General features: G+C 43.5%; 1 protein-coding gene across 1 annotated transcript in view; it reads right to left on the bottom strand.

The window, feature by feature from the left end:
- LOC124711609 (solute carrier family 15 member 4-like) overlaps positions 1-26,944 on the bottom strand; it is a 67,179-nt gene that overhangs the window by 23,141 nt on the left and 17,094 nt on the right. Inside the window, exons 4-5 of the mRNA XM_047241773.1 lie at positions 17,504-17,575; positions 13,247-13,373 (exon numbers count right to left, since the gene is read on the bottom strand). Of these exons, the coding sequence (XP_047097729.1) occupies positions 13,247-13,373; positions 17,504-17,575 (199 nt within the window). The remainder of the gene's footprint in view (positions 1-13,246; positions 13,374-17,503; positions 17,576-26,944) is intronic.

Below are 26,944 nucleotides of genomic sequence, written 5' to 3'. Positions count from 1 at the left end.
ATGAAGAGGCAGAGGTTTGCTGAATTGTCTAATTTTCAGGAACCAAAGGGACTGTGGCACGAAGGACTTTTTCCTTTGTTTTTTGTGTTTCATTGCTGTTCATGAGGAGAATTAATAGTTTCGTTGCTGTCACTTACACACAAGCTACATTCATCTGTACTGGAATACCTAACATTCTTAACAAAGAAAGCTAAATGCATTGCTGAAGAGTACACTAAAATAAAGAACTTGTGTTGACTGTTCATTGCAGTAGAAAGTAATACTTCTCTGGCTGAAATATTTTGATACTACATCCTAGGCAATGTAATTCTACTGAGAGAAAAATATGCTTACAAATTTCACATTCGCCTAGGAAAGCAAAAGTCACCATTATTGATGAGTTAATTTGACCAAAGGTGGAGAAAACCTACAAGGAAAGTAACTAATAGGAATTAGATAATGAAAAGAAAAGAATATTCATATGTTAGGCTGATCAAAAGTACAGTGGTCATATAATTGGCTATCAACATAGTTACAGCAAGGAAGAAAAGATAATTACACAATTACTAACTGAATAAAAAAAAACTAGTTAACAGAAAGGAATTGAAATCACCCTCAATTGGGAATTGAGTTTAGTATAGAAAGGTAACTTTTGTTTATGCAATTCCTTTCCATAGTTACTGAGTATATTCGCGGATAATCAGAGGTTGCATTATCACAGCGTTACATTATGACCAGCTAAGAAATTCACAGATATTTTGAATTAAGGAGAGAGTTTCATAATAAACAAATAAATTTTAATTACATCATATTGTAAAGAAACAGAAATTAATTTTTCTCATACCATAGTTAAGAGAAAAATAATCCGCATCAAATTAAATCGCCAATATTATGTAGCAGATGAGGATTACCTCAGATAAATGCTTGATGATATAATTTATGAGCCACAACTGAGTTTATCGCCACTGACAAAAAGCAATTTTCACATATTTTGTTAGGAAGAGTTTTTTCAAAGTTTTTTCTCACAAGTAAATTTTTGCCTATGAAGGTGTTGCCTCTTGATATTAGTCTGAGCTGAGCCTATTTGTTAACTGTTCATTAGTCTCATTCGTTTCGGGTAAGATGTGGTAACTAAGTTTCTGACATAAGTCTTAAGTCTGCATTGCATATTGTAAAGTACAGTATGTTTTCTTATTTTTTATTTATTTATTTCTGAAAGTATTTGTATGGAGTGTAGCCATGTATGGAAGTGAAACATGGACGATAAATAGTTTGGACAAGAAGAGAATAGAAGCTTTCGAAATGTGGTGCTACAGAAGAATGCTGAAGATTAGATGGGTAGATCACATAACTAATGAGGAGGTATTGAACAGATCTGGGAAGAAGAGAAATTTGTGGCACAACTTGACTAGAAGAAGGGATCGGTTGGTAGGGCATATTCTGAGGCATCAAGAGATCACCAATTTAGTAATGGAGGGCAGCGTGGAGGGCAAAAATCGTAGAGGGAGACCAAGAAATGAATACACTAAGCAGATTCAGAAGGATGTAGGCTGCAGTAGATACTAGGAGATGAAGAAGCTTGCACAGGATAGAGAAGCATGGAGAGCTGCATCAAACCAGTCTCAGGACTGAAGACTACAACAACAACATTTATTTTTGAGGGCCTTAGTTTCCCTTCCTTACAAGAAACAATATATATAGTCATTAAAAGAGTAGGATTGTGTATTCAACTTTCGTTAAGAAACTGTAAGGACTTTCAGCAATCCTGGAATCTAATTTGGAAAGTCAGGTATGGCAATTTATGAAATCTCCTATTATAATCACTGTATAAATTTCTGGTGTGCTGGATGGCAGATGTACCTGAGTAGTAGCGCAACAGGAAGCTAGTTAAACACAGTGTGGTGGCTTGTGCAGTGGCTCACTCTTTTGTAACTTTTAAATGTAATTAGAACTCTAGTCTACATGCCAGCACAGTACAATATACACCGATGAGCCTAGGCCTAAACATTATGATGAGTGCCACCTGTTGGCGCTATGGGCATGACACAGTATGCAAGGCATGCAGGTGGAGGAGCAACAAATGGGGAATCATTCAAGCAACAATACAGGCCAAAAACAGAGGAGCTCACCGACACAGGTGTCTTCAACAAAGGGAAGACTGTTATGACCTGGCAACAGGGACTGAGCATCTCAGAAAGGGCGAAGCTTACCGGCTGAATGCTACTGTTGTGAGCATCCATGGAAAGTTACTGATGGACAGTTAAACTGCGGGTAGGTAACAAGGTGTTGGCTATCCACACCTCATCACAGATTGTGTAGGTCAAAGGCTTGTCCCCTCTGTAAAGCCCAATCTCATAACTTGTCCAAAACATCATACAATAGGAACAATGACATTATAAAGTAAACTTATACTTTACAGAACTAAAACGAACTTAGTTAACAAAACTGAATCAAGACATTAAAGCATATTAAATAATGTTGTAATATATTGTGTGGTAATGAAAATGGTGTCCATGAAGGGTTTAATATGTTCAAATTCCAAAACAAGTCCAGGAAATAGCAGCCTGAATACCTTTGTTATTTTCTGCAAGCAAATTGTCTAAGGTACACAGTTCATCCAACTTTATGTAGATTAGCAAGTGGAGTGGATCCTGAAATTCACCATGTCCACAGCTTCATCAGTACTTATGTAGTGCCATTTCTCCGAATTTTCTTTTCACTGGAATGAGCCAGTTCTTAGATGATTCAGGACTTTCAGTCATACAAGGGAGTTCAAAACCCCCAGAAAATTCCTCCTTCAGGATGTTCCATGGCCCTATTGCGGACAAGTTCTGTGAGAGTTATACTTAATTTTTATTAGGTGATAAAGAAACTGCTTTGGTCAATTTTAAGAAGCTCTTTCTTTATTTCAGTCTCATTGGCTGAGGAATATGTCCAGATATTGTGCATCTGGGGTTTGTTTCTTGCATTTGTTTTCCAAGAGTACCATGATGGTGTAGGCACAAGTGTTTTGGAGCACATAGCTCAGCACACACTGTTGAACGTGGAGCTCTGCAGCATTCCTGTGTGTTTCCACGTTAACCAAACGACATCGTCAGTTACATTTGCAGTGGGACTGGGATCACTGAGATTGGACCATGGGTCCATGGAAATGTGTTGCCAATTAGATTAATCCCATTTCTTCTTAAACCAGGTCAATGGACTTGTCCGGATATGCTGTGAACCAGGCAAATAGCTGCTTGAAATCTGCACAGCGTGACGGATGTGGGCCAGTGGAGGACAATATTATGGTACGGCCAACATTCACCTGAGCTTATATGGGACCTGTGATACCAACCAAAAAGACCACAAAAGATATGGGCTAATGAAGATTATTACAGGCCAACTGTATCCCTTCACAGTTGATGTATTTGCTGATAGTGATGGCAGGATAACTGTTCCTGTTACAAGGCCAGAATTGTGCTACAGTGGTCTGAGAAGCATGATAATGAATTCAAATTGATGTCTTTGCAAACAGAACTCTCCTGATCTTAACCTGATGGAACACATCTGTGGCACTGTTGGGTTCCAGCTCTACATGCACAAATCACTGGTCTGTAATTTACAGGAATTGTGTGACCTGTGTGTTGATATCTCGTGCCACATACTTCTAGAAACCTACTAAGGACTTGTCGAATCTGCGCCGCACAGAATCACTGCTGTATTGTGATCCAAAGGTGAACCAACACTATTAAGTAATTATATATTTTGACTTTTAAGTAAGAGCTTGACGTGCAACTGGGGTTGGCAGGAGGTGAGTTGGTGGGGCTGGGATTTTCAGGCTTATTATTATAATTAAATTAGCTGATACTACCTGTATACACATACTAATATTCATGATAGTGCTTGATACAGGTTACTGTAATTTGTGACAGACCTGATCACATCTACATGAGTCATGTTTATATTAAAATGTGATGTTCACATCTAGTGAACTGGTCAAAACATTTATTTGCCTTCAATAAGGATTTATTTGTGTCTTTTGTGAGACATTTGCAGGCAGTGAGTTTTGTAATTATTAAAAGTATTTTTACTGGGTGACTGTAGTGTCCATCAAGAATGATTTGTAAATCTTAGAGAAGGTTTGTCATGACATTACCAAACTGAAAATTAAATATGTAGTTAAGGCAAGGTGGAATACCTCCACATGCTATACCTTCATTTCTTGCATAAGAACTATTTTCTATGTTACTTGCATAATACACATATGCTTATATAAATTATCAAACTTCTTATTCCAGCTGTATTTTTCTAAAATTTGTCATCAGGTACATAGTTAACAACCTGCTGATAACACTGCAATTAGTTGATATTGAAACATTTAAAAATACTAAAAAATTCCAATTCATTGTAATGATTTGCACCTCAAAGTATGACCCACTATAGTTGGAGTGACAAATGATGGTGGTCTAATTTAGGCTTGTTCTGTATACCCACGTCACACACTCTCCGACAGCCAGTGAGTGATCAGTAAAACTCCGAGTGGTCTGCTGTGAATGTTGTACCCAATAGAAGCATTAAATTGAATCACATAAATATGTTAGAAAAAAAAAAAAACAGCTACTCTGAATAAAGCCAATGGATCCAACTCCGCCTAAATTATTAAGCTGCTGCTATTATACAAATCTTCAGACAAAACATTTACGTAAATTTTCACATACCCCTCTCAGCTGTCTATATAGTGTCCAAGTAAGGATCAATCTGATAGAAATACAGGGGTTGGACAAAAATATGGAAACAACATCAGAAATGGATGCTTGAACATAAATGCAGATGCCAGCCAAGCCTGAAAGTTGTGCTGCTGTATTTGACCATGGGCACCTGAGCAACATCCTCAGTATGTTGCAAATGTCAGTCATGGTCAGAACAATGTCCTGTGTAGTTGTGACTGCATTATGTCGGAGCTAAGTGAATTTGAACATAGGTAAATTGATGGTGCTCGTATGATGGGTGCTTCTGTAACAAGGTAGCTGAAGTATTTGGTGCTTCACAAAACACTGTATTGAAGATTTATACGACATAAAGGGAAAGTGGAAAATCAACATCCACTCAGTCACAAAACGGATGAAAGTGTGTGTTAAGTGATCATGACAGACAGTTACTGAAGCGGATTGTGATGAAAAATAAAAGGCTGACAGCTTCAAAAGTCACTGCAGAACTGAATGCAGCAGTCATAGGTGGTGCGAAAGACATAAAACCTGAACTATGGCACAAGGGAAGGCAGTCATTTTGTCAGATGAGTCTTGTTGCATGCTGTTTCCAACTGCTGAGCAAGTTTACATCCCAAGAGTGAATCACGGTCAGAGGGGAGGGGGGGATACAGGGTGTGGGAGGTGGAGAGGGGGGCGACAGGTCTGGTGATGATTTGAGGAGCCATACTGTGGTATTCCTGCCAAGGGTTTTGCGACCATTTTGGCTGATCAGGTCCATCCCATGCTACAATGTTTGTTCCCCAATGGTGATACCAAGTTCTAAGACAACAGGCTCCTGTTCACACTGTCTGCATTGTCCAAGATAAGGTTTCGTGAGCACGAGGATGAATTTTCGCATCTCCCCTAGCCATCACATTCACCATATCTCAATACATTTTACCCTCTGTGGTCTACTTTGGAGAGAAGGGTGCATGATCGCTACCCATCTCCATAATCATTACCTGAACTTGCCACTTTTGATGGAATAATGGTATAAGAGTCCTTTGAAAATCATACAGGACCTGTATTTATCCTTTCTGAGGAGAAAAAAATGTTCAAATGTGTGTGAAATCTTATGGGACTCAACTGCTAAGGTCATCAGTCCCTAAGCTTACACACTACTTAACCTAAATTATCCTAAGGACAAACACACACACCCATGCCCGAGGGAGGACTCGAACCTCCGCCGGGACCAACCGCACAGGCCATGACTGCAGCGTCTTAGACCACTCGGCTTCTGAGGAGAGTGGAAGCTATTATGAATGCCAACAAGCATAATGATGTGTTGTGTTTTTGGTGTTTCCATATTTTTGTCCACCTCCTGTATTAGACATCTGCAGAATTCTGATAAATTGTAGACGGAGTGGCTAATGAGATATGGAGTATTCGTATTGGCATGTAGGTTATCTACTTTATACAGTAGTCTTAATGTACATTTCTGTACCTGCACCTATGCTGCAATGTCCCAGAAGATAATGCCATACGATGGAACTGAATGAATATGGAAAGTATAAGACCTACCCTGTCTGCAAGTCAACCGAGTGAAAACATACATTGCGGACAGTTTTTTCCTGCACTGTCCTTATTCTGACAGCCACAGCCTCAAGAGGAGTTTGAAGGAGCACAGGTTCACTACACACCGAATTCAGGACATAGGTGCATACTCCACCTGACACACTATTATATTTGCTATAGTTTTTGTAATATCCCCTATAGCTGCAAACGGCAGGGATCCGCACTGTCAGGAATCAGGTTTCCTGGAGCATAAAGAAGAAAGCAAGTGTAAAGCTTAACAGTTGTCGTAGTTCAGCCAAGTGGTGAAAACAAGTGTCGCAGATCCACTGGAGGATGACGTTGGCTGGAGGCTGGAAAGGCATGGAGGGATCAAGGAGCCAGTTTACACCTCAAAGTCCCCTGCTGCCACTGAGTACCTGTGCGATATTCATAGGGTCTGAGGGTCTGGCGAGATCTCAGTCGTCAGGAGACACCAGAATTCCACCTCGTCCTCGGATGCAGAGCTTATCAGTAACAGTGGTGTGGGGGGCCCTGCAATTTCTTATATCTTGGGGACCTTTTTATTTTTGGATGTCTCTCACTGCTCCTGGGACTTCTCTGGCTGGTCGGACTTCACCGATTCAGTCTCAGCGACTGAGGAGGATCTTGAAGCACTATGACTAGCTGCCTGTGAATTCTTCAGCCACTGGCTGGTGTCCTCTTTCCCACTGGTAGGAACCTGGGAAGGGAGTGATCCAAGGGACCCCTTCCTAATGAGAGGAGCCGAAGAAGACTGATGTTTCTCCTGCTGAGAAGTGGGGACTTATGTCCCCAATGTTTGTGGGGTGGGGGTGGGGCAGGGCATTGCTCACGAAGTAGGTGTTGCGAGAGCAACAGGCATAGGAGTGCCCCCTCACCAACCAGGGGGCAGATGTAGTCTTGAGACCCTGTGGACCAACTATAAATGGCGGAACCAATGAGGCTGGAACTGTTGTTGTAGCTGCAGCGTAAGATGATGTCATGCTCACAGGGTTTAGCCTTTCAAATTTCCTCTTAGACTTTGTGTAGGTCAGCTGGTCCAGGGTCTTGTATTCCATGATTTTTCTGAGAATCCTGCAGTCCAGCGAGCAAGGGGAATGGTGCTCGCTGCAGTTGACACAGACGTGAGGTGGGGCACATGGAGCATTGGGATGTGATGGACATCTACAATATTGGGATGTGATGCTGGAAGTACAGTGAGAAGACATATGCCCAAACTTCCAGCACTTAAAGCACCACATCGGGTGAGGGATATATGGCTTTAGATCACAGTGGTATACCATCACATTGACCTTATGGCATAATGTGCGACCCTCAAAGGTCTAGATGAAGGCACTGGTGGCAACCTGATTATCCTTCAGACCCCTATGGAAGTGCTTGATGAAATGGAAACCTCATTGCTCTAAGTAGACACACAACTCATTATCAGACTGCAAAAGAAGGTCCCTGTGGAATGTAATACCCTGGACCATATTTAAGCTCTTATGGGGTATGATGGAAACAGAAACAGCCCCCCCCCCCCCCCCCCCCCCCCCCCGGCTTGTCACAGTCAAGTAATGCCCATGCCTAGGCAGAGGACTCTGTTTTTATCAGGACTGACCCAGATCACATTTTGGACAATCCCTCTATGTCCCCAAACGTCTCCTCTAAATACTCCACAAAAAACTGAGGCTTCATCAACAGGAAAGATTCCCCACCAGCTCTTGTACATTCTAGGTACTGGGCAAATAAGGTTCTCTTCTATCTTTAGCCTGCCATTCCTCCCATGGTGTCGCCAGGGAGGGAAATGATTTGAGGTCATACTGCCTTGCATGGAACTGAGACCTTGAAAGCTTAGAGATTGCTGGTGTTTGACCACCTGCAAGAGATGACATAGTCTGCTTCATGGTGGGTCATCTGCCCTGATGCCATCCACTTCAACCAGGCACCCTCCCCATGGGTGCCATCCAGCCCCAGCAAAGGCCACCCGGCAAGATGACCATTGCCGGGGTCCTGATACCCCGGGTAGATGGGCATCTACTCCTTGGCATACATGGGGAGTTAATGGCGCAGAGCAATTGCTGTACAGTCAGGAGGCTACAACCAAGAGGTGACCCCCATCACAACAGACTGGCCACCATGCTGGATATCAGGTGCAAACAAATCCATTATCATCGTCAGTGTAGAAAAAGACACTGCACGGTGGTTGGAGGAAACACGAGTGGGAAGCTGTCCTTTCCCAATGGCTGGAGAATGAGTGGAATTGCAGATCCACGATGATAAAGGTGGCCACCTCTTCGCAATAATTTTGAGGTTAAATCCTATAGGAGACCATTACAGAAAGGCCAAAACATTTGAGACTCTGTTTAGTCACCTATTACGAAAGGCAGGAATACTTCGGGCCTATTCTAGCCCCGGAACCCGCAGGGGGAGAGGAAGTCTGTCCTGGTGACACTGAATGACAGACGGACGTAAACAGTACAAAGGGAAGAGGTGAAGTGAGGGAGGAAAATTCAGATTGCAGCTGCTTGGAGCTGGGTGCTCAGGAAGATGGTTTGACTGTGAATCACATCCTAGATGAGCAACACAACTAAACCATAAGATGGAATGCCATCCTCGGAAAGGGGGGGGGGGGGGGAGGGAGCCTGTCGATTGTGTAGCAGGTGACATCACCATGTTGTGGCTAGAGGGATGGAGCAAGCTTTTGCAGGAGTACTCCTTCTGATCTTTCCAGCCTGCCAGTTGTGTAGCAGGTGATTTTGTTACATGATGGCCTGTACATGGTGGCCTGTAACACTGCTGGAGTAGGAGGAGACGGGGATGTTACCATAACACTGGGGGATTTTACAACTGCGGTGCTAAATTTGAGATCACATGTCTCCTTGGCCATGTCCTTCATGGAGAGAGATGTAGAAAGAGCAGTACTGTAACTGCCAGATGGTAAAACGCAGGTTTCCAGCAAGTCAACATCTAGTGAGTGACAGGGTAAGGCACTTTTTCCTTCATCCTGATCTCATCGAGACACATGGGACAGTCTCAGGAGGAGGCTGCATAATCGCCATCGCAATTCATACAGTGGGAAGAAGGAGGTGCACGAACACACTCGTGAGCATCCCTGTCACAGGTTACACATTTGCTGGGTGTCGACAGCACATTCGAGTGTGGTTGTAATGATGACAATGGTAGCAGCGCATTGAGTTCGCAATGTACAGTCGGACTATAACAACTTCATATCCTGCTTGATAGAAAAACAGGAAAAAAAAAAGAGTGCATGTGGGCACTGGGATGTATCTACCTTTTTCATCATCCGATGCACTGCAATAATGCCCTTATCAGAAGTAGGTTTGGATTTCTGTCTCGTTCAGACCATCAAACAGCCTAGAGTAAATAAATTCAGCATTCGATGGGCCTCGACACAAACAGGACACCATGAAGGAGCGAAGTTGTAAGCAGTTGTTGTGCTTGGGAATCACTAGTAGTCTCCAAAAGCCATTGCGTAAACGAGAGCAGGATTTCACAGGACTGGAAATTGCATCAACACCTTTCTGAATAATAAATGGATTATCTGTAGAAAACGACCACCTGTCTTCAGTACATGATACCACAAAGAACAGAGGTGCAGCTGGCAGGATCTTTGAATTGTTAGCCTCATCCATTTATGTTTAGCAGATGTAGACAGAGATGATGATGTTGGGTTCATTGAGAGAAAATTCTCCATGACAGCTAGCACCTCTGATAGCATGCTCCTTCAGGTCACACCCCATAAACACCTGACAATGGGACCAACTGACAATTTGGGAAGGTTATAGACCATGCAATCACTCCTTCCTGGACCTGGCCTGTACTAGGGCATATGTGCGAACCCTATCTGTCGACCCACAGCTGGAAGTTGTGTTACCCAGTCACCTGTTACACGTAAGATACATGGTCCCACCTTCAGGCGCCCACAGGGAGGAAGAATTAAAAGAGGAACCTTGAATGCCAAAGGGGAGGAACAAAGACAGAAAAAAGAACAAAAAAGCAGTGGAGAGACTGTTCTGATGTCAGGCTACTGAAAATGCACAACACATTCCCAAATATACCCAGACATGTTCTCCAAGGGAGGGGAAAAAGAATAGCAAGAGGAGAGACATGCAGCATGGAAGGGAAAAGATGCTGCAAAGGCTAGGGCCCCATGGTTGCCAAGCAAGAACTTGCCAAAGTGTGGTGAGGCCCCTGGGGAGATTCGGTCTTGCGGTCAATATGGATGGTTTACCTGGGTCTCCCGATGATTTTTTGCACTAGGGATTCTCAAAATAAATCCACTTTTCATCCCCTGTAACTACATGATGTAAGAATGACTTTTGTACCGAGAGAGCAAAATGTCACATGTGTTTTTGCTCTTTTCCATTTGCCTGTCATTCAATTCATGTGATACCCACCTATGGGTCTTCTGAATCTTTCCCACTTGTTGAGTAATGCCCAATTGCTCAGGAAGTTGTTTTTGTGTTTACAAATCATTTTAGTTCAACAATGCTTCCAGTTCCATATCTTCCTTTTTTTGGCGATTTTCCACATTCCTTGTCTGCAACATCAAACTCACCATTTCTGAAATGCCGAAACCATCATTCACACATATCTTGCAATGAAACATGTCCGCCATAAGCTTCCTCAAGTAATCGATATGATTCTGCAGCAGTTTTAGTCAAATGAAAACAAAAAATTAATGCTTCCACAAACGCCCTTTGTTCGGCATGAATTTTGACATATTGAACACAACACTATACACACACTTCTCTAATTTATCACTCATGCACATGCTGATGACACAACAAAATGTTGCAATGTCAAATCTTTATAGCACAAACTACATTGGTACGACATCTGTTGTCTGAAATCTCCATATCATACTTGTACACCTGGTAATGAGATGGTTGCATACCTGAAAATTTGTCATCTTATTCCAGTCAAGAATCTGAAATTGGGACAGTGTTATCTAGGGTGCCCTTCCTCTGTGGAAAAGCATCAGTTTTGTGTAGTAAACATAAGGACACATTTAGGTAACCAACAAGAGATGAAAAAGCAGGTGATATATTTTGAGTACCCTTGATATCCAAAACCACACCTTATAAATTTGCCAGGTGCTGCTCCTAAGCATCTCTGGTGTTTCAACAGATATTTGCAACTTTGTTTTTGGAATGTGTAAAGGAATTCATTGTGTGCAAGGTCCAATGTAATGTGTAATGAAATGTATCAGTTTGTTTCTCATCACAAACTAAATGAATTTACAACTGAAATTTTACGTTCCCATTCTACAATATAGTTCCAAATTGTTTTAGTGCAATATTTGTTCTAATGATGTGTGTTAACAGGCGTAGCTAAACACTTAGAATAATGGGAGACAGGCAAAAGTTGGTATGAAAAAACAATAATAACTGGTATACATCCGACTACTTCATCTTTTTTACCTGAATTTCCCCTTCTCGTCTCATGCACTGTCCTGCACCACTGTCTATGTGCTAGGTGTCACATGAATAAGTGATGAGTGGTATGTTTCAGTTGACTCCATCTACATATTGCTAAAATGAAATTGCAAAAATCTTCCAAAACACCATGGAATATCCACATGATGAATCTCAGGGTACAGACTCAGTATATATGTTACTAATCATTTGGAACAATGGTTGTGGTGACAAACTGATCTGTAGTGTAGCCCAAAGTCTAGGTTGGATTAGAAGGTCATAATCTAGTTGCAAGTTGGTAAAGTCAACAAATGTGATGTGAGAAGAATTTCAGCTACAGTTACTAAACAATAGTGATTGAGAAGGATGTTGAGTGATCAGGTGTTACACAACAAGCAATAAAATTTTTATTCTTGTGGTGAATATCACCTAAACTGTACGTGTGACAACTGTTGGTTTTTGTTAATAAATTGTGCATTTTGTGAAACTATTCACTTCACCATTTGACACAATTACTTTACGCTGAAGCTGCTATGAAACACCTTGTCTGCTGCTTTCTCATTGAGCTCTTATTAGTGATAAGAAATGGACAGAGTATGTGTCTAATGTCGAGGGTTGCATACCTCAGAAATCAAGTGCTGCATGTCAGAAGGGAACTGTTCAAGCTGGTGGAGGCTCTGTAATTGTGTGGGGCATGTGTAGTTGGAGTGATATGGGACATCTCATACATCTAGATACAACTCTGACAGGTGACACCTACATCAGCACCTATCTGATCACCTGCATCCATTCATGTCCATTATGCATTCCGACGGACTTGGGCAATTCCAGCAGGATAATGTGACACCCCACACATCCAGAATTGCTACAGAGTGGCTCCAGGAACACTCTTCTGAATCTAAACACTTCTGTTGGCCACCAAACTTCACAGATGTGAACATTATTAGGCATATCTGGGATGCCTTGCAATGTGCTGTTCAGAAGAGATCTCCACCACCTCGTACTCACAGATTTATGGACAGCCCTGCAGAATTCATGGTGTCAGTTCCCTCCAGGACTACTTCAGACATTAGTTGAGTCCATGCCATGTCGTGTTGCCAGGTGTGCCAGTTTCTTTGACTCTTCAATGTACAATATTCACTGTTAACAAGTCATTGTCTTGGTATATAATAATTGTCATGACCAATAGTTGGTAATATAAAGACAAAGCAGTGAGTCCTTTGTTCTACTTGCAAACTCATGTTATCATTCTCCTTTCCATGTTGGTACAGTTCACCATTACTTGACATGACTGAAGCAGCAAGTTTATGGGTATAACTGGGCAGTGGCCGAGACTCGCGAATCGAGATGGCAAGCTCAGAGATGCCATCATTGCACCTGCTGGCAAGTTTAAAGTAGGTACGGAACTTATTTCTGATCTCCAATACTCATGAGCCTACTTGCTTTCCCGTCACTCATTCCAGCAAGCACAGCCAACATTGTTGTGTGAAATGCTTTAGTTACGGAATTGCACCTGTTCTACATCTGAACTGTTAAACCATCTAAAGAAATTGCAAAAATAAAAAGTGCACTAATGCTACTAACCAATTCGCTTCAGAAGAGTTACTCTGAGGCCCATACGATCTAAAGCAGGGTATATGACACTATTCATCATTGGAATAAGAGCCAGGATGAACACCTGATCGAAGAGGCTCAACCATGCTGTTGGCATCTAAATAGAGAAGATATCAAATTACACCAGTGAACAACATTTACACAAGAATACACAGTATAATTAATTTTTAAATTTACTTACAAATAAAACTTAATTTTTGAAGTCAAGTAACAAAATACGTTAACACAATAATAGGTAAGTTACTTTTAATCAAACAACAATATGTTTCAGCAAAAAGTGTTGAAAGATTTTATAAACATCAAGCAGATGTCAGATTAAATAAATCATGCAAAAATAAAATCTTAAAGCTTGTAAATCAGCAACAACTGCAAAGTTCCCATGGTTCCTGTCACTGAATCCACATACATTATTGACCCTGAAAGTACACCCACTACAATGCTTCAGAGGCTCATACTAAGAATGCTTCAGTCAAGAGACCAGAAACAATAGTTTAAATCAAATCAAACTGTAATTTAATAAGTTCTGCTATCATCAATATGGGCAAAACTTCCAGGTACAAATAACATAGAGCTGTTACCTAGTCTATATCATGTTTTGATTTTATGGTCTGTTCTTCTACACTAGCTCATGGATAATATGGGTCAAATTTAAAGTCCAGTCAACATCTATGTCATCAGAGATGGAACAGTAACTTTATACAACATGGAAGGGGGATGAAATCAGTCATGGGCAAGCAGAAATAGAAGAAGAAGAAGAAGAAGAAGAAGAAGAAGTTATAGTAGTAGTCAGGAAAAAAAACAAAAACTGGAAACTTACATTAGGATTGCTAAAGTTCCTAAGGCCTACTCCTTTCATAACACCAGTCCTGCATCTGCAAAGTGTATCACCTTGCTCAGTCAAATAGTTAGAAATAATTTTTAATGCACTGAATCAGGATCTGATGCATTATCTCAATTATAACATTTCCTAATACAGAACTGCAGACTGTGAAGCATTTAATTTGAATGTGACACTGAAGAAAGATAATAGCCTGTATTCAGCATCTGGGTTCTCTGCAGACCCAATTCTGCTTGTTCTACAGTTAACACATGCATCACAGTTTGAAAATGAAATGGTGCAGCAACTGAAAACATACTCCAAAGTTGAAGTATTCAGGACACTACCATTCTTGTGGGAAAAATGTCTAAACTGCACACAGTTTCACCATGAAATTCTAGCAATATGTGGACCATACATAACGTCACATCCTGCCACAGCGAAATGGGTTCATACATTTGAACAAAGCAACATGGACGTGGGAGACGCTGAATAGGGAGGGAGGCCATCGACATCAGCCACAGACGACCATGTTCAAACAATCAGGGAACTAATTAACAGCAATCAAAGATTGAGAATTACAGGGAAAGATAGGAAACCAAACAAATAAAACAGGGAAGAAACTAGAGTGGAAGATGTAAATAAAACTGCAATGAACAGAAATTTGAGATGGGCAGGAAACGTAGCAAGGGAAATTGATGGAAGATGGACGAAGGAAGTTCTTTGCTGGATTTTGAGATATAAGAAAGGGACAAGAGCTAATGGTGGATAGATGAAATCAAAGAACATGCAGGGGCCAAGGGGTTGTGTATGGCTGAAAGCCATAAAGCATGGAAAATTCTGAAAAATATCCTTTATCCAGAAGTGAATGTCACTGGGCTCATTATGTATTGATAAACAGAAACTAAATATAAAACATTTTTAAACTCATCAACAGAGTCCTGAAATTACATGCTATTATGGATTTCTCCTTCTTGCTAGTCCTGCAGGATACAGAAAGTTAATAAGAGCACTAACTAGAAAGACATTATATTTTCCTCACAACATTTAGAGATGTTATCCTGATACGAGAGTCTTGTTTGCTCCAGCTACACTGTTACCAACTATGATTATAATTTGATATTTCTACCACTTTAGCGTCCCAGCCATATGTATAGTAATCGGATAATCGCACAAGAAAACAAATATTAATGAATATAGTGTCTGCCACCCCTACCTGCAAAATTAATTATTTATGTTATTTAGAGGTTCTTTTGTGTTTATTGCTGTATCACTGTCATCTGAAAGTGAGATTAGTACCCTGCAATGTCCGGTATCAACACTTCCGGCAGCCATTAAGAGGTGCCAGGGGGCTGTTACATGTGCCTGGCTGCAGACATCGAGCTGGACATAACACCCAGCTGCCCGGTAGCTGCAAGACACTTTGAATTGTGGTCTCCCACTTCACTGCCATACCCCAAGCTGACTCTACAAATTGGCAGACCCACATCCCCAGGTTCAGCAAAGTCAGAGGGGCCCCCATGGAACAGAACCCTTCCATCTCCAGCACCACTGGCTTCCAGCGCAGATCTGGAGACCAGAACAGGCTCCAGTTGGTTCCAGCAGCAGTATGCCACCTTCCCCACTGCAAGTGGTGGACACAGCAACACCAGGCAGTGAAGTGGACAGCAAACACTTAACTGGCCACACACCTTCACCCTACCATGCAGAAAGGGACACTTCTGGTTGCACAAACAGATTAAAGAGGGGAAGGATGCTGTATCCCTGTGGGGCCACAGATAAATCATAGCTGCCAGGCAGCTGCAGGACACTTCAACCTTTGCTGGGCTTAAATCTGTACCTCGCTTACAAGGCACTTTAGTAGGCTGGCTGTTTACTGGATTTCAACTGGACTGTATTTTGGATTACCGTTCTACAATTTACTTGTGGTTTTGCTTGATGCTGGACTATTCTGTCATGACTTCACATTTTTCAATGACCCAAGGCAGTCTGGAATTGCAAATTATCAGTAGATTACGCCATATCTATATTTTCTGTAGTAAAGAGTGTGTTTCACATTAGCAGGTATAATACAGGGCTATTACAAATGATTGAAGCGATTTCATAAATTCACTGTAGCTCCATTCATTGACATATGGTCACGACACACTACAGATACGTAGAAAAACTCATAAAATTTTGTTCGGCTGAAGCCGCACTTCAGGTTTCTGCCGCCAGAGCGCTCGAGAGCACAGTGAGACAAAATGGCGACAGGAGCCGAGAAAGCGTATGTCGTGCTTGAAATGCACTCACATCAGTCAGTCATAACAGTGCAACGACACTTCAGGACGAAGTTCAACAAAGATCCACCAACTGCTAACTCCATTCGGCAATGGTATGCGCAGTTTAAAGCTTCTGGATGCCTCTGTAAGGGGAAACCAACGGGTCGGCCTGCAGCGAGTGAAGAAACGGTTGAATGCGTGCGGGCAAGTTTCATGCGTAGCCCGCGGAAGTCGCCGAATAAAGCTAGCAGGGAGCTAAACGTACCATAGCCGACGGTTTGGAAAATCTTACTGACACCCGATGACAAAGTCAAACGCTTTGAATTTTCGGCGCGGTTGCAACAGCTCATGGAAGAGGATGAGTTCAGTGCGAAACTTGTTTTCAGTGATGAAGCAACATTTTTTCTTAATGGTGAAGTGAACAGACACAATGTGCGAATCTGGGCGGTAGAGAATCCTCACGCATTCGTGCAGCAAATTCGCAATTCACCAAAAGTTAATGTGTTTTGTGCAATCTCACGGTTTAAAGTTTAAGGCCCCTTTTTCTTCTGCGAAGAAAACGTTACAGGACACGTGTATCTGGACATGCTGGAAAATTGGCTCATGCCACAACTGGAGACCGACAGCGCCGACTTCATCTATCAACAGGATGGTGCTCCACCGCACTTCCATCATGATGTTCGGCATTTCTTAAACAGGAGATTGGAAAACCGATGGATCGGTTGTGGTGGAGATCATGATCAGCAATTCATGTCATGGCCTCCACGCTCTCCCGACTTAAGCCCATGCGATTTCTTTCTGTGGGGTTATGTGAAAGATTCAGTGTTTAAACCTTCTCTACCAAGAAACGTGCCAGAACTGCGAGCTCGCATCAACGATGCTTTCGAACTCATTGATGCGGACATGCTGCGCCGAGTGTGGGAGGAACTTGATTATCGGCTTGATGTCTGCCGAATCACTAAAGGGGCACATATCGAACATTTGTGAATGCCTAAAAAAACGTTTTGAGTTTTTGTATGTGTGTGCAAAGCATTGTGAAAATATCTCAAATAATAAAGTTGTTGTAAAGCTGTGAAATCGCTTCAATCATTTGTAATAACCCTGTACTTATCATTTGCACTTCATTTGCAATACAAAATAAATACTTACATTGAAAACATGTGAATTCTCACCAAATCCAATCTTTAAGTGTACCCCCTGTTCCTGGAAGCCCGTTTCAATCTGTGAAAGAATTGAAAACATACCAAAATTATTGATAGCATAACAGCAAATGACCACAGTAGCTTATTGATTACATTCAAGACAATGTGACCTTTTGAGTAAATAATGCCCCAGATGTATCAGAAAGATTTTTTGTAGTATGTAGAGGAACATATGAAGGGCTTATTTCAATAGCGGTACAAGTCCATTACCTCCACTTTTCTTCCTATAATGCTTCTAAATTAATGATCCAAACAGAAAGAAAGGTTCATCTCTAGCAAGAAGCCATATGCTTTAATATTTCTGGTATCTCAACTGCAGATTTTTCAGCACTCATTTAACTTTAGGACTCTGTATCTCACAATGAACAAAAATGGACTTGTACCACTATTGAAATAAGCCCTTCATATATCACTTCTACAGAAGACGATACATCACTTATTCTGCAAATTGCGCCCCCATGGAGGAATAGATGCAAGTTGTGGAAATCATGTGATAGAATATGAGACAAATTATTACAATTTCAAAGTGACTGCACTTGTACACGATTAGGCACGCCCCTTGAAAGTGTCATTATGTAATGTAAATCTGTAGCTATAGACCATTCTGCTGTAGTGTTTGTCCTACCACACCACATTCTATAATGGCAACCACTATTACTTTATTCACCAGTCTATTTTATTTTATGCTAATACACCACAAACTGTTGCAACTGTCAGTTGCTTTCAGGGTGTGACCATGTGTACAATTTATTTTTCTGCATTGTGAGCATTTTTGTACTGCAATTCTCTATAGTTTTTCCGAGGCAGAGCTACGTAACAAACCGAGAAACAAGTAAGTAAAATTCCCCAAAAAATTAGACTCAGTGGCCACTTTACCTTCCGGTTCTCAGATCAGTTTGTATCTGGACTTCTATCTTGCAAGCCAGCAGGCAGGGCATTATGTTATCTGTACAAGATCACACAAGATGGCCTCACTAATATCAAAAAGTGAAACAGTGAACCGATTGTTACAAATGTGCTTTATCAAACCATCAAATTGAAGCCAGTATGCAGGGTAATGCAACTGCAGCAGAAAGTTTATAGAACATTGGCCTGCATTGAATCAAACACGTTGAGCATGGAACATCTACATTTACATAATTACTCTACAATTCACCACTAAGTGCCTGGCAAAGGGTTCATCGAACCACCTTTAAGCTACTTCTCTACTGTTCCACTATCAAACAGCACACAGGAAAAATGAACTCTTAAATTTTTCCATGTAAGTTCTCATTTCTCTTATTTTATTTTGATGATAATTTCTCCCCACACACGTGGGCACCGACAAAATATTTTCACACTCTGAGGAAACAATAGATGATTGAAATTTCATGAGCAGGTGCTGATGCAGTGAAAAATGCCTATGTCTTGATGAGTGCCACCCCAATTTGTTTATCATATCCGTGGTACTTTCTCCTCTATTTTGTGATAATACAAAATGAGATGCCTTCTTTGAACTTTCTCAATGTACTCCCTCAACCCTCTCTGACACGGGTCCCACACGGCACAGCGATACTCCAGAGGAGATTGGACAGGCATAGTGTAATCAGTTCTTTCGTAGACCTGTTACATTTTCTAAGTGTTCTGCCAATAAATCACAGTCTTTGGTTTGCTCTGCCCACAACATTATCTATGTGATCATTCCAATTCAAGTTATTCTTAATTGTTATCCCTAAGTATTCAGTTGAGTTAACAGCCTTTAGATTTGTGCGATTTATCATGTAACTGAAATTTAGTGGATTCTTTCTAGCGTTGATGTGGATGATTTCACACTTTTCATGGTTTAGAGTCAATTGTAATTTTTTGTACCATGCAGACAACTTGTCTAAATAATTCTGGAACTCGTTTGTGTCATCTGATGACTTTACATGTTGGTAAATGATAGCATCATCTGCAAACAATCTAAGAAGACTGCTCAGAATGTCTCCTAAATCATTTATGTAGATCAGGAACAGCAGAGGGCCTATGACATTTCCTTGGGGAACACCAGATATTACTTCTGTTTCAATTGATTTTCTGTCACTTATTATGAACTGTGACCTTTCTGGCAGGAAATCACTAATCCAGTCATACAACTGAGATGATGCTCCATATGTACGCAATTTAATTAGATGTCGATGTGAGGAACAGTGTCAAAAGCCTTCTGTAAATTTAAAAATATGGAATCAATTTGACAACCCCTGTCAATATAACTCGTTACTTCATGAGAATAAAGAGTTAATTGTTTCACAAGAATGAAATTTTCTGAATCCACATTGACTATTTGTCAGTAAATTGTTTTCTTCGAGGTGATTGATAATATTCAAGTACAGTATAAGTTCCAAAACACTACTGCAAATTGATGTTAGTGATATGGGTCTGTAATTCAGTGGATTACTGCTATTTCCTTTCTTGGGTATTGGTGTGACTTGTGCAACTTTTCAGTCTTTGGGTACAGATCTTTCTATGGGCGGGCAATTGTATACAATTGCTAAGTACAGAGCTAGTCTATCAGCATACCCTAAAAGGAACCCGACTGGTGTACAATCTAGACCAGAAGCCTTGTCTTCCTTACATGTTTTAAGCTGCTGTACTACACCAAGAATATGTATTTCTAAGTTATTCATGTTAGCAGTTATTCTTGATTCAAATTCTGAAGTATTTACTTTGTCTTCTTTTGTGAAGGGATCTCAGAGAGCCACACTTTTAGTAACTCAGTTTTACTGATGCTGCCGTCAATAACATTGCCATTGTTAACACACAGTGAAGGTTTTGATTGCTTCTTTCCACTGGTGTACTTTATATACAACAAGTTTGCCATCCACACACAAAGGCAAACATCTCACTACAGGTTAACCACATGCGCTGCATATTTCCCTTTTGAGTATTGCCTCAATAATGAAACCCTTGTCTGTCAATGCCTTCAATACCATATTACGAGGCATGTTTAATAAATAAGTGTACTTGATCATAATGTGATTTTTTTTGGTGGGTTGGCAACACCGTAGAGGGGTACCCATGTCAAAACTGTGGAACACAAAGACAAAGAGAGGAGTTAAACATGACTACATATCAATCCCAACGCATGTCATTCGCTAAAATGGCCAATAACTCAGATGGCAAACACAAACGAGAACAAAAGCAGTTAAAAAAAAAGGGGGGGGGGGGGCGGGGGGGGCATTCCATCAGGAAATGGCGGCCCATCGAAAGTTGAGTGCAATGTGCACCACTTAACAAATGGCAATGGCTAAAAAGACAGTGCCCAATATGCAACCTAATTAAAATGATCTCTTCACGGCAAGAGGGCCAAGAGGAGGTCATCCAAGTCACTGGAAGATGCTTCACAACCCAGCACTTGTTGCCATGAAGGGAGGACTAGCGGTGATGCTAAAGTAACACCACCTGCCGACAGACAGCAACACAGAGATCATTGGAGGGCACATAAGAACTAGTGGACTGAGGTAAAAGGACTGCAGCCTAGGCAGCAGCGTCAGCAGCCTAGTTTCCTACCAGGCTAATGTGACCAGGAACCCACAAAACACAACAGAGGCTCCATCAAGAGTGAGCAAGTGACAGCTTTCCTCGAGCCGTTGCACTAAGGGATGGACAGTGTACAGCACAGCGAAACTTTTAAGGGCACTAAGAGAGGGAGCAGATGATGCAATTGAAAAGTCTGTGTTGCCAGATTTACCACATGTCCTGATACAGGGCGAAGTGATCTGCTGTAAATACTGAGCAGTCTTCTGGAAGCTGATACCGAAAAATGTCAGTGCCAATGACGAAGGCACACCCAACACCACAATCAGTCCGATAGCCATCAGTGTACTCAAAGGAACTATCATAAAGTTCCATGTGAAGGTCGTGAAACTGAAGGCGATAGTGGAAGATCAAAGCAAGTTAGTGAGGCGTAACACAAAGGATTATAAACATAACTGATTTGAAGAGGTAAAGGAGAAGATGACAAAGACTCTAGACAGCATGGTTTGTGAGACAGTCACTAAATGCACTACACTATGATGAGTGACCTGTCTAAATGGGCAGTGACGATTTTGCCCCTTGCAGAAGTTTGGCAATGGCAGCTGTTTTGTGATCTTGTGCACAAAGAAACATTTTCCAGTGGTTGAAGCAAAGTTGATATACATGATATATCTATTGACATAGATGGACATGCCTTCAGACAACAGAATGTGCCACTCCTAGCAGTGGGATTGGTTATGTTGACAATGTGTGTGGAATAGGTCTTGTGTCCAATGGTTGGGAAGATAAATGGCATAATGGTAAAATAGGATTATTTTTTCCACCCTGGTATTGTTTAACTCTGTACTTGTTATTCAATATGCAACTGTTGAAACAGACTGGCCACGACAATGAAATAAAGCTTTTTAAAAGTATTTCCGACAGGTTGCTGTCTCGCTCAACAACCTTTAAATAAATTAGGATACTCAAATGGGCTCACAAGGAGGTGGAACTGCTACTTGGGAGGGATAAGGATGACTACTTCAAATCTGAACATGGCTAATAATAGACAAAGTTACACTGTAGGACATAAAATTTTGATGAGCACTGCAGTAGCCACCAGGAAGATCGCGGGAGGCGCACATCAGCACGGCGTGTCACGGACAGTAGTTGCCACAAGTAAAGTCCTGTCCACCAGAGGGCACGCGAGAATTTTGCCGTGCCCTCTGCCGGCGGAACAACAACAACTCAGGCAGCACAGGCCGTGCCCAGTCAGTTTTACATCAAGCATGCCTAGCAGACAGTTCCTGGTCTACACGATGTGAAGTGTGACGGACAAGATGAATCATGTTAATACACAATTGGTGATGAGTAGGGTCGTTCTTTCGCGTGTTGTGTCGTCGTTCCGGTTTCGCAGCTTATCCACGGCATGGAGGATTTAGTGCGGGTTTTGGTTGAGCAGCGGAGCTCATGGCAACCGTGAAACAAGCACTTCAGGCGTTGCTCTCCACACAGTCTGCTCCAGCGCCATTCCCTCCTCCCTTTCCGCTGTATGACGAGATGGTGGAGGATTGGGACGCATATGAACATCGCCTTCGGCAGCATTTCCAGGCATTTCATGTTGCCGATGCGGAGGTATGTCGTGCTCTTTTCTTGTCTTGGAAATCTCCCTTGCTGTATCAAGTTTTGTGGCAGCTAGCGCCATTGCAGGAACCCTCGTCCTTGTCTTTCGACGCATTGTGTTCATTGCTGTCTTCATATTATCGCCGTCGCACGCATGTTGTGGCGGCTAGGGTAAGTTCTATCAATGCAAGAAACAGCCCCATCAGTGTTACTGGGCGTGGGCCACTACCCTGCACGGTCTTAGTCGCAAGTGTTATTTTGTCACAGAGCAGTCGCGAGAGTCGTATGCCCACATTATGGTGTGAGACGTCATTGTTCGTTCAGCCCCTGATAGGGAGGTCCGGCAATGGGCCCTGCAGTTTGAAGACCCTTCCCTTGAGGAAGTCCTGTCCATTGCTCAATCGTATGAAGTCTCTCACGCCGCAGGTCAACAGTTGCAAGCGTGGTGCGACATTGCAGCGGTTCAGGATGGCGCGGCCGTGTCCACTGTGTCCGGGGTGGATGACGTGCGAGCGGTACAATCCGGCCGTTACGGCCGCTCCCGCACAGCGTGTAAGCAGAGTTCCGGCCGCCGACCCCTGTTACCGTCCTGTGCGTCGTGCTATATACATCATGATCGGTCAGAGTGCCCCCAGCGTTGGGCCATTTGTCGCAAATGTAATAAAAAAGGACACATTGGTAAAGTTTGCCACTCAGCCTCAAAAGAATTGAAGGAAGCAGGTACAGAGGACACGGATGTTGACATTCAGGAAGTTTCATCGGGCCAGGCTCCCGATGCATCGGCACACACTCTCTTTATCGAGGTGTTGGTTCGGTCGCGCCGATTACAACTGCAAGTAGATACGGGCACGAGAGTTTTCTTGTTGAATGCACAAACTTACTCCAACCTTGGGTCGCCCCCATTGGCGCCAGTTTACCGGTGCCTCCACGGTTATGGTGAACAGTTCATTCCCCTACTGGGTCAATTCACTACCGACGTTACTTACAAATCAGTCACTCGGCCTCTTACTTTCATTGTTGTCAGTGATGCGAGCTCCGCTAATCTTTTTGGATTGGATGCATTTCAAGCTTTCGGTTTTTCTATCGCAGACACCATACAGTTGGTCTCCGAAGACGTTTCCTATCAGTCATTGGAATCTTTGACCTCTGACTTTAAGGATATTTTGAGGAGGGCCTGGGGCGTGTTTCAGACTTTGAAGCTCACTTAACGTTGAAGGCATCAGCTCGCCCACATTTTCTATGCACGAGGCAGATCCCCTTGGCTCTCCACCCTCAGGTAAAAGCAGAGCTAGACCGGCTGACAGCCCTCGAGGTCGTTCTTCCCATTTCTTCTAGTGAGTGGGCTTCGCCCCTCGTTATTGTCAGGAAACCCTCGGGGAAATTACGTCTTTGTGGCGATTTCAAGGCCACCATTAATTCCCAATTGGTGGTGGACACCTACTCCTTGCCTCGTTCTGATGAATTGTTCTCCGACATAATTGTCACAGGCCACAGCATGAAGGAACACTTGCACAACCTTCGAACCCTCTTTCTCAAATTCAGGTCCGTGGGCCTGCGTTGCAACCTATGTAAGTTGAACTTCTTCCAACCGTCCATTGAGTATGTGGGCTACACCATCTCTCGCCACGGCGTCCAGCCACCTAGTGGTCCAAGGTATCGTCGACCTTCCGCGGCCCGCTTCGCTGAAGGAGTTACAAGCTTTTTTAGGCAAGATTGCCTATTACCACCGGTTCATTCCCAGGGCTTCCACCATAGCCCGCCCCCTGTACTGCCCTCTGCGCAAGGGTGTTCCTTTTGATTGGTCACCTGCATGCGAGCGAGCGTTCACCTCGTTGAAGGGCCTCCTCACGTCAGCACCTTGTTTGGCTACTTTTGACTCCAATAAGCTGTTGGTCCTGGCTACAGATGCTTCGCAGTATGGGGTGGGGGCGGTCCTGGCCCATCGCAACTGGCATGGCTCCGAGCAGCCACTGGCGTTTGCACCTAAAACTCTTAGTCCTGCGCAGGCCCATTACTCCTAGGTGGAAAAAAGAGGCTTTGGCCATTGTCTACACTGTTACCAAGTTTCACCCTTTCTTGTATGGCATGAAGTTTCAGTTAATCACTGACCATAAGCCATTAATATCGTTATTTGGCCCCGCCTCTCAGTTTCCGGATAGGGCGGCCCTCAGACTGCAGCGCTGGGCCTTGTTCCTCTCTAAGTACCATTATGACATTCATTTTCGCCCTACCGGACAGCATGCCAACGCCAACGCTCTTTCTCATCTTCCGGTGGGCCCAGATCCTAAGTTCGATCGGGAGGAGATTATTTGTTTTCATTTGGATGTGGCGTCCCGCCAAGCGGTTGATGGCTTCCCGATCACTAGTTCTAGAGTCGCCAGGGAAACGGCAGCTGATCCAGCTCTCTGGCAAGTAGTTTGCCTCGTTCAGCAGGGGTGGTCGTCCTGACCTCCAGGCCGGGCCTCGGACCCTCTTTGTAATTATTTTGTTCTACGAGACCACCTCCCAGTCTTGGAAGGAGTTCGCCTTCTGGCTACCGATGATACAGTTCCTCGCATGGTTGTTCCAGCAAGTTTGCGAATGGAGGTCCTCACGTTAGACATGAGGGGCACTGGGGTGTTTCCCGTACTAAAACCTTGGCTCGCAGACATGTGTACTGGCCGGGTATTGACAGAGAAATTGAGCACTTGGTGGCCGCCTGTTCCCAGTGTGCGAGCCAACAGGCATCTCCCAGGTCAGTGTTGTCTTCATGGCCGCCTGCAACCCAGGCATGGGAACGTGTTCACATAGATTTTGCGGGCCCGTTTCTCATTGGCTTTTGGCTCATTGTCATTGATGCTTATTCCCGATTCCCATATATGGTTCGTTGCCCCTCAACCACTTCAGAAGTTGCAATCCAAGCACTCGCAAAAATCTTTTCTGTGGAAGATCTGCCAGTCACCCTGGTATCGGACAATGGACCTCAGTTTATTTCGCAGACCTTCCACGAGTTTTGTAGGCGCTTCGGTATTCGGCACCTTTGCTCTCTCCCCTTTCATCCACAATCGAATGGGGAAGCCGAGCGCACGGTGCGGTCATTTAAGACGCAGATGAGGCGTTGACGTTTTTCTTGACGGCATACTGGACCACACCAATGGGAGAACGTAGCCCCGCAGAGCTCCTCCACGGGCGCCAACCAAGGACTCTGCTGCACCTCCTCTGGCCTGGTCCTCGCCAGTCTTCACAAAACGGGTTACCCAGCTTTCCACCGAGTATGTCGGTCTGGGCATGTTGGTTTGGTCGCAATCCACGTTGGATACCGGCGGTGGTCCTGTGCCGCAATGGCCACCGGCTCTATACCTTGCAGGCGGGGAACTGGAAGGTACGTCATCACCAAAATCAGCTACGTCCACATTTGGGCAGCCACCCTCCCACCCCTCAGGTGCCGGCTTCCCCACTGCCGGTACCCGTGTTGTTTTCTCAGGGGACGCTACCGCCCCTCCCACCTGTGACTCTGCCACACTGCGATGGTTCTCAGCCTTGGCGGCCTCCAGGAGCTCCAGCACCGGCATCGCTGTCGTTAGGGATGCCCCGACAAAAGCTGGCCCCCCTCGCAGACCCGGTTTCTCAGGAGGCTGGTTCACCTGTGGTCGTGCCTTCCCCATCGTCCCTGTCACTGGGTCTTGCCCCTCCCAAGGTGGAACGGGATCAGGAGTTTGACAGCTTGTCGCCCGTTATGTCCCGGACTCCGTTGGTGGGACGTCGCGGGCCTCTTCGTGTGGGTCACTTCCAACTGTATTCGAAGGTTCCGGCTCGAGGGTTGGCAGATCCCCCCGACTCCAGCATTCAAATAGACGTGGAGGTCATCGCTACTGCATGACGTTCCACCTTCCGACGCAGTGGATCACAGTGGCTTCACCCCCCGAAGGAGGAGGAGTGCAGTAGCCACCAGAAAGATCGCGGGAGGCGCACATCAGCACAGCATGTCACGGACGGTAGTTGCTGCAATTAAAGTCCTGTCCACCAGAGGGCACGTGAGAATTCGTCCGCGCCCTCTGCCAGCAAACAACAACTCAGGCAGCACGGGCCGTGCCCAGTCAGTTTTACATCGGGCATGCCTAGCAGACAGTTCCCGGTCTACACTATGTGAAGTGCGACGGACAACGTGAATCGTGTTAATACAAGCACACCTTCTCCCAGGCCAACATCATTTCTCTGAGCTGTACAACTGATCATTGTCACTCCAAAAGTATATTTGAGTTCCATCACCATCCCAGTTTCAATTCCTACCAGTCCTAGTATTTAATTTCTC

The sequence above is a fragment of the Schistocerca piceifrons genome, chromosome 8, assembly GCF_021461385.2.
Source record: "Schistocerca piceifrons isolate TAMUIC-IGC-003096 chromosome 8, iqSchPice1.1, whole genome shotgun sequence".
In the NCBI taxonomy this organism is placed as follows: Eukaryota; Metazoa; Arthropoda; class Insecta; order Orthoptera; family Acrididae; genus Schistocerca; species Schistocerca piceifrons.
Note: the sequence above shows the minus strand (reverse complement) of the source record. Positions and strands in the feature narration are given on the sequence as shown.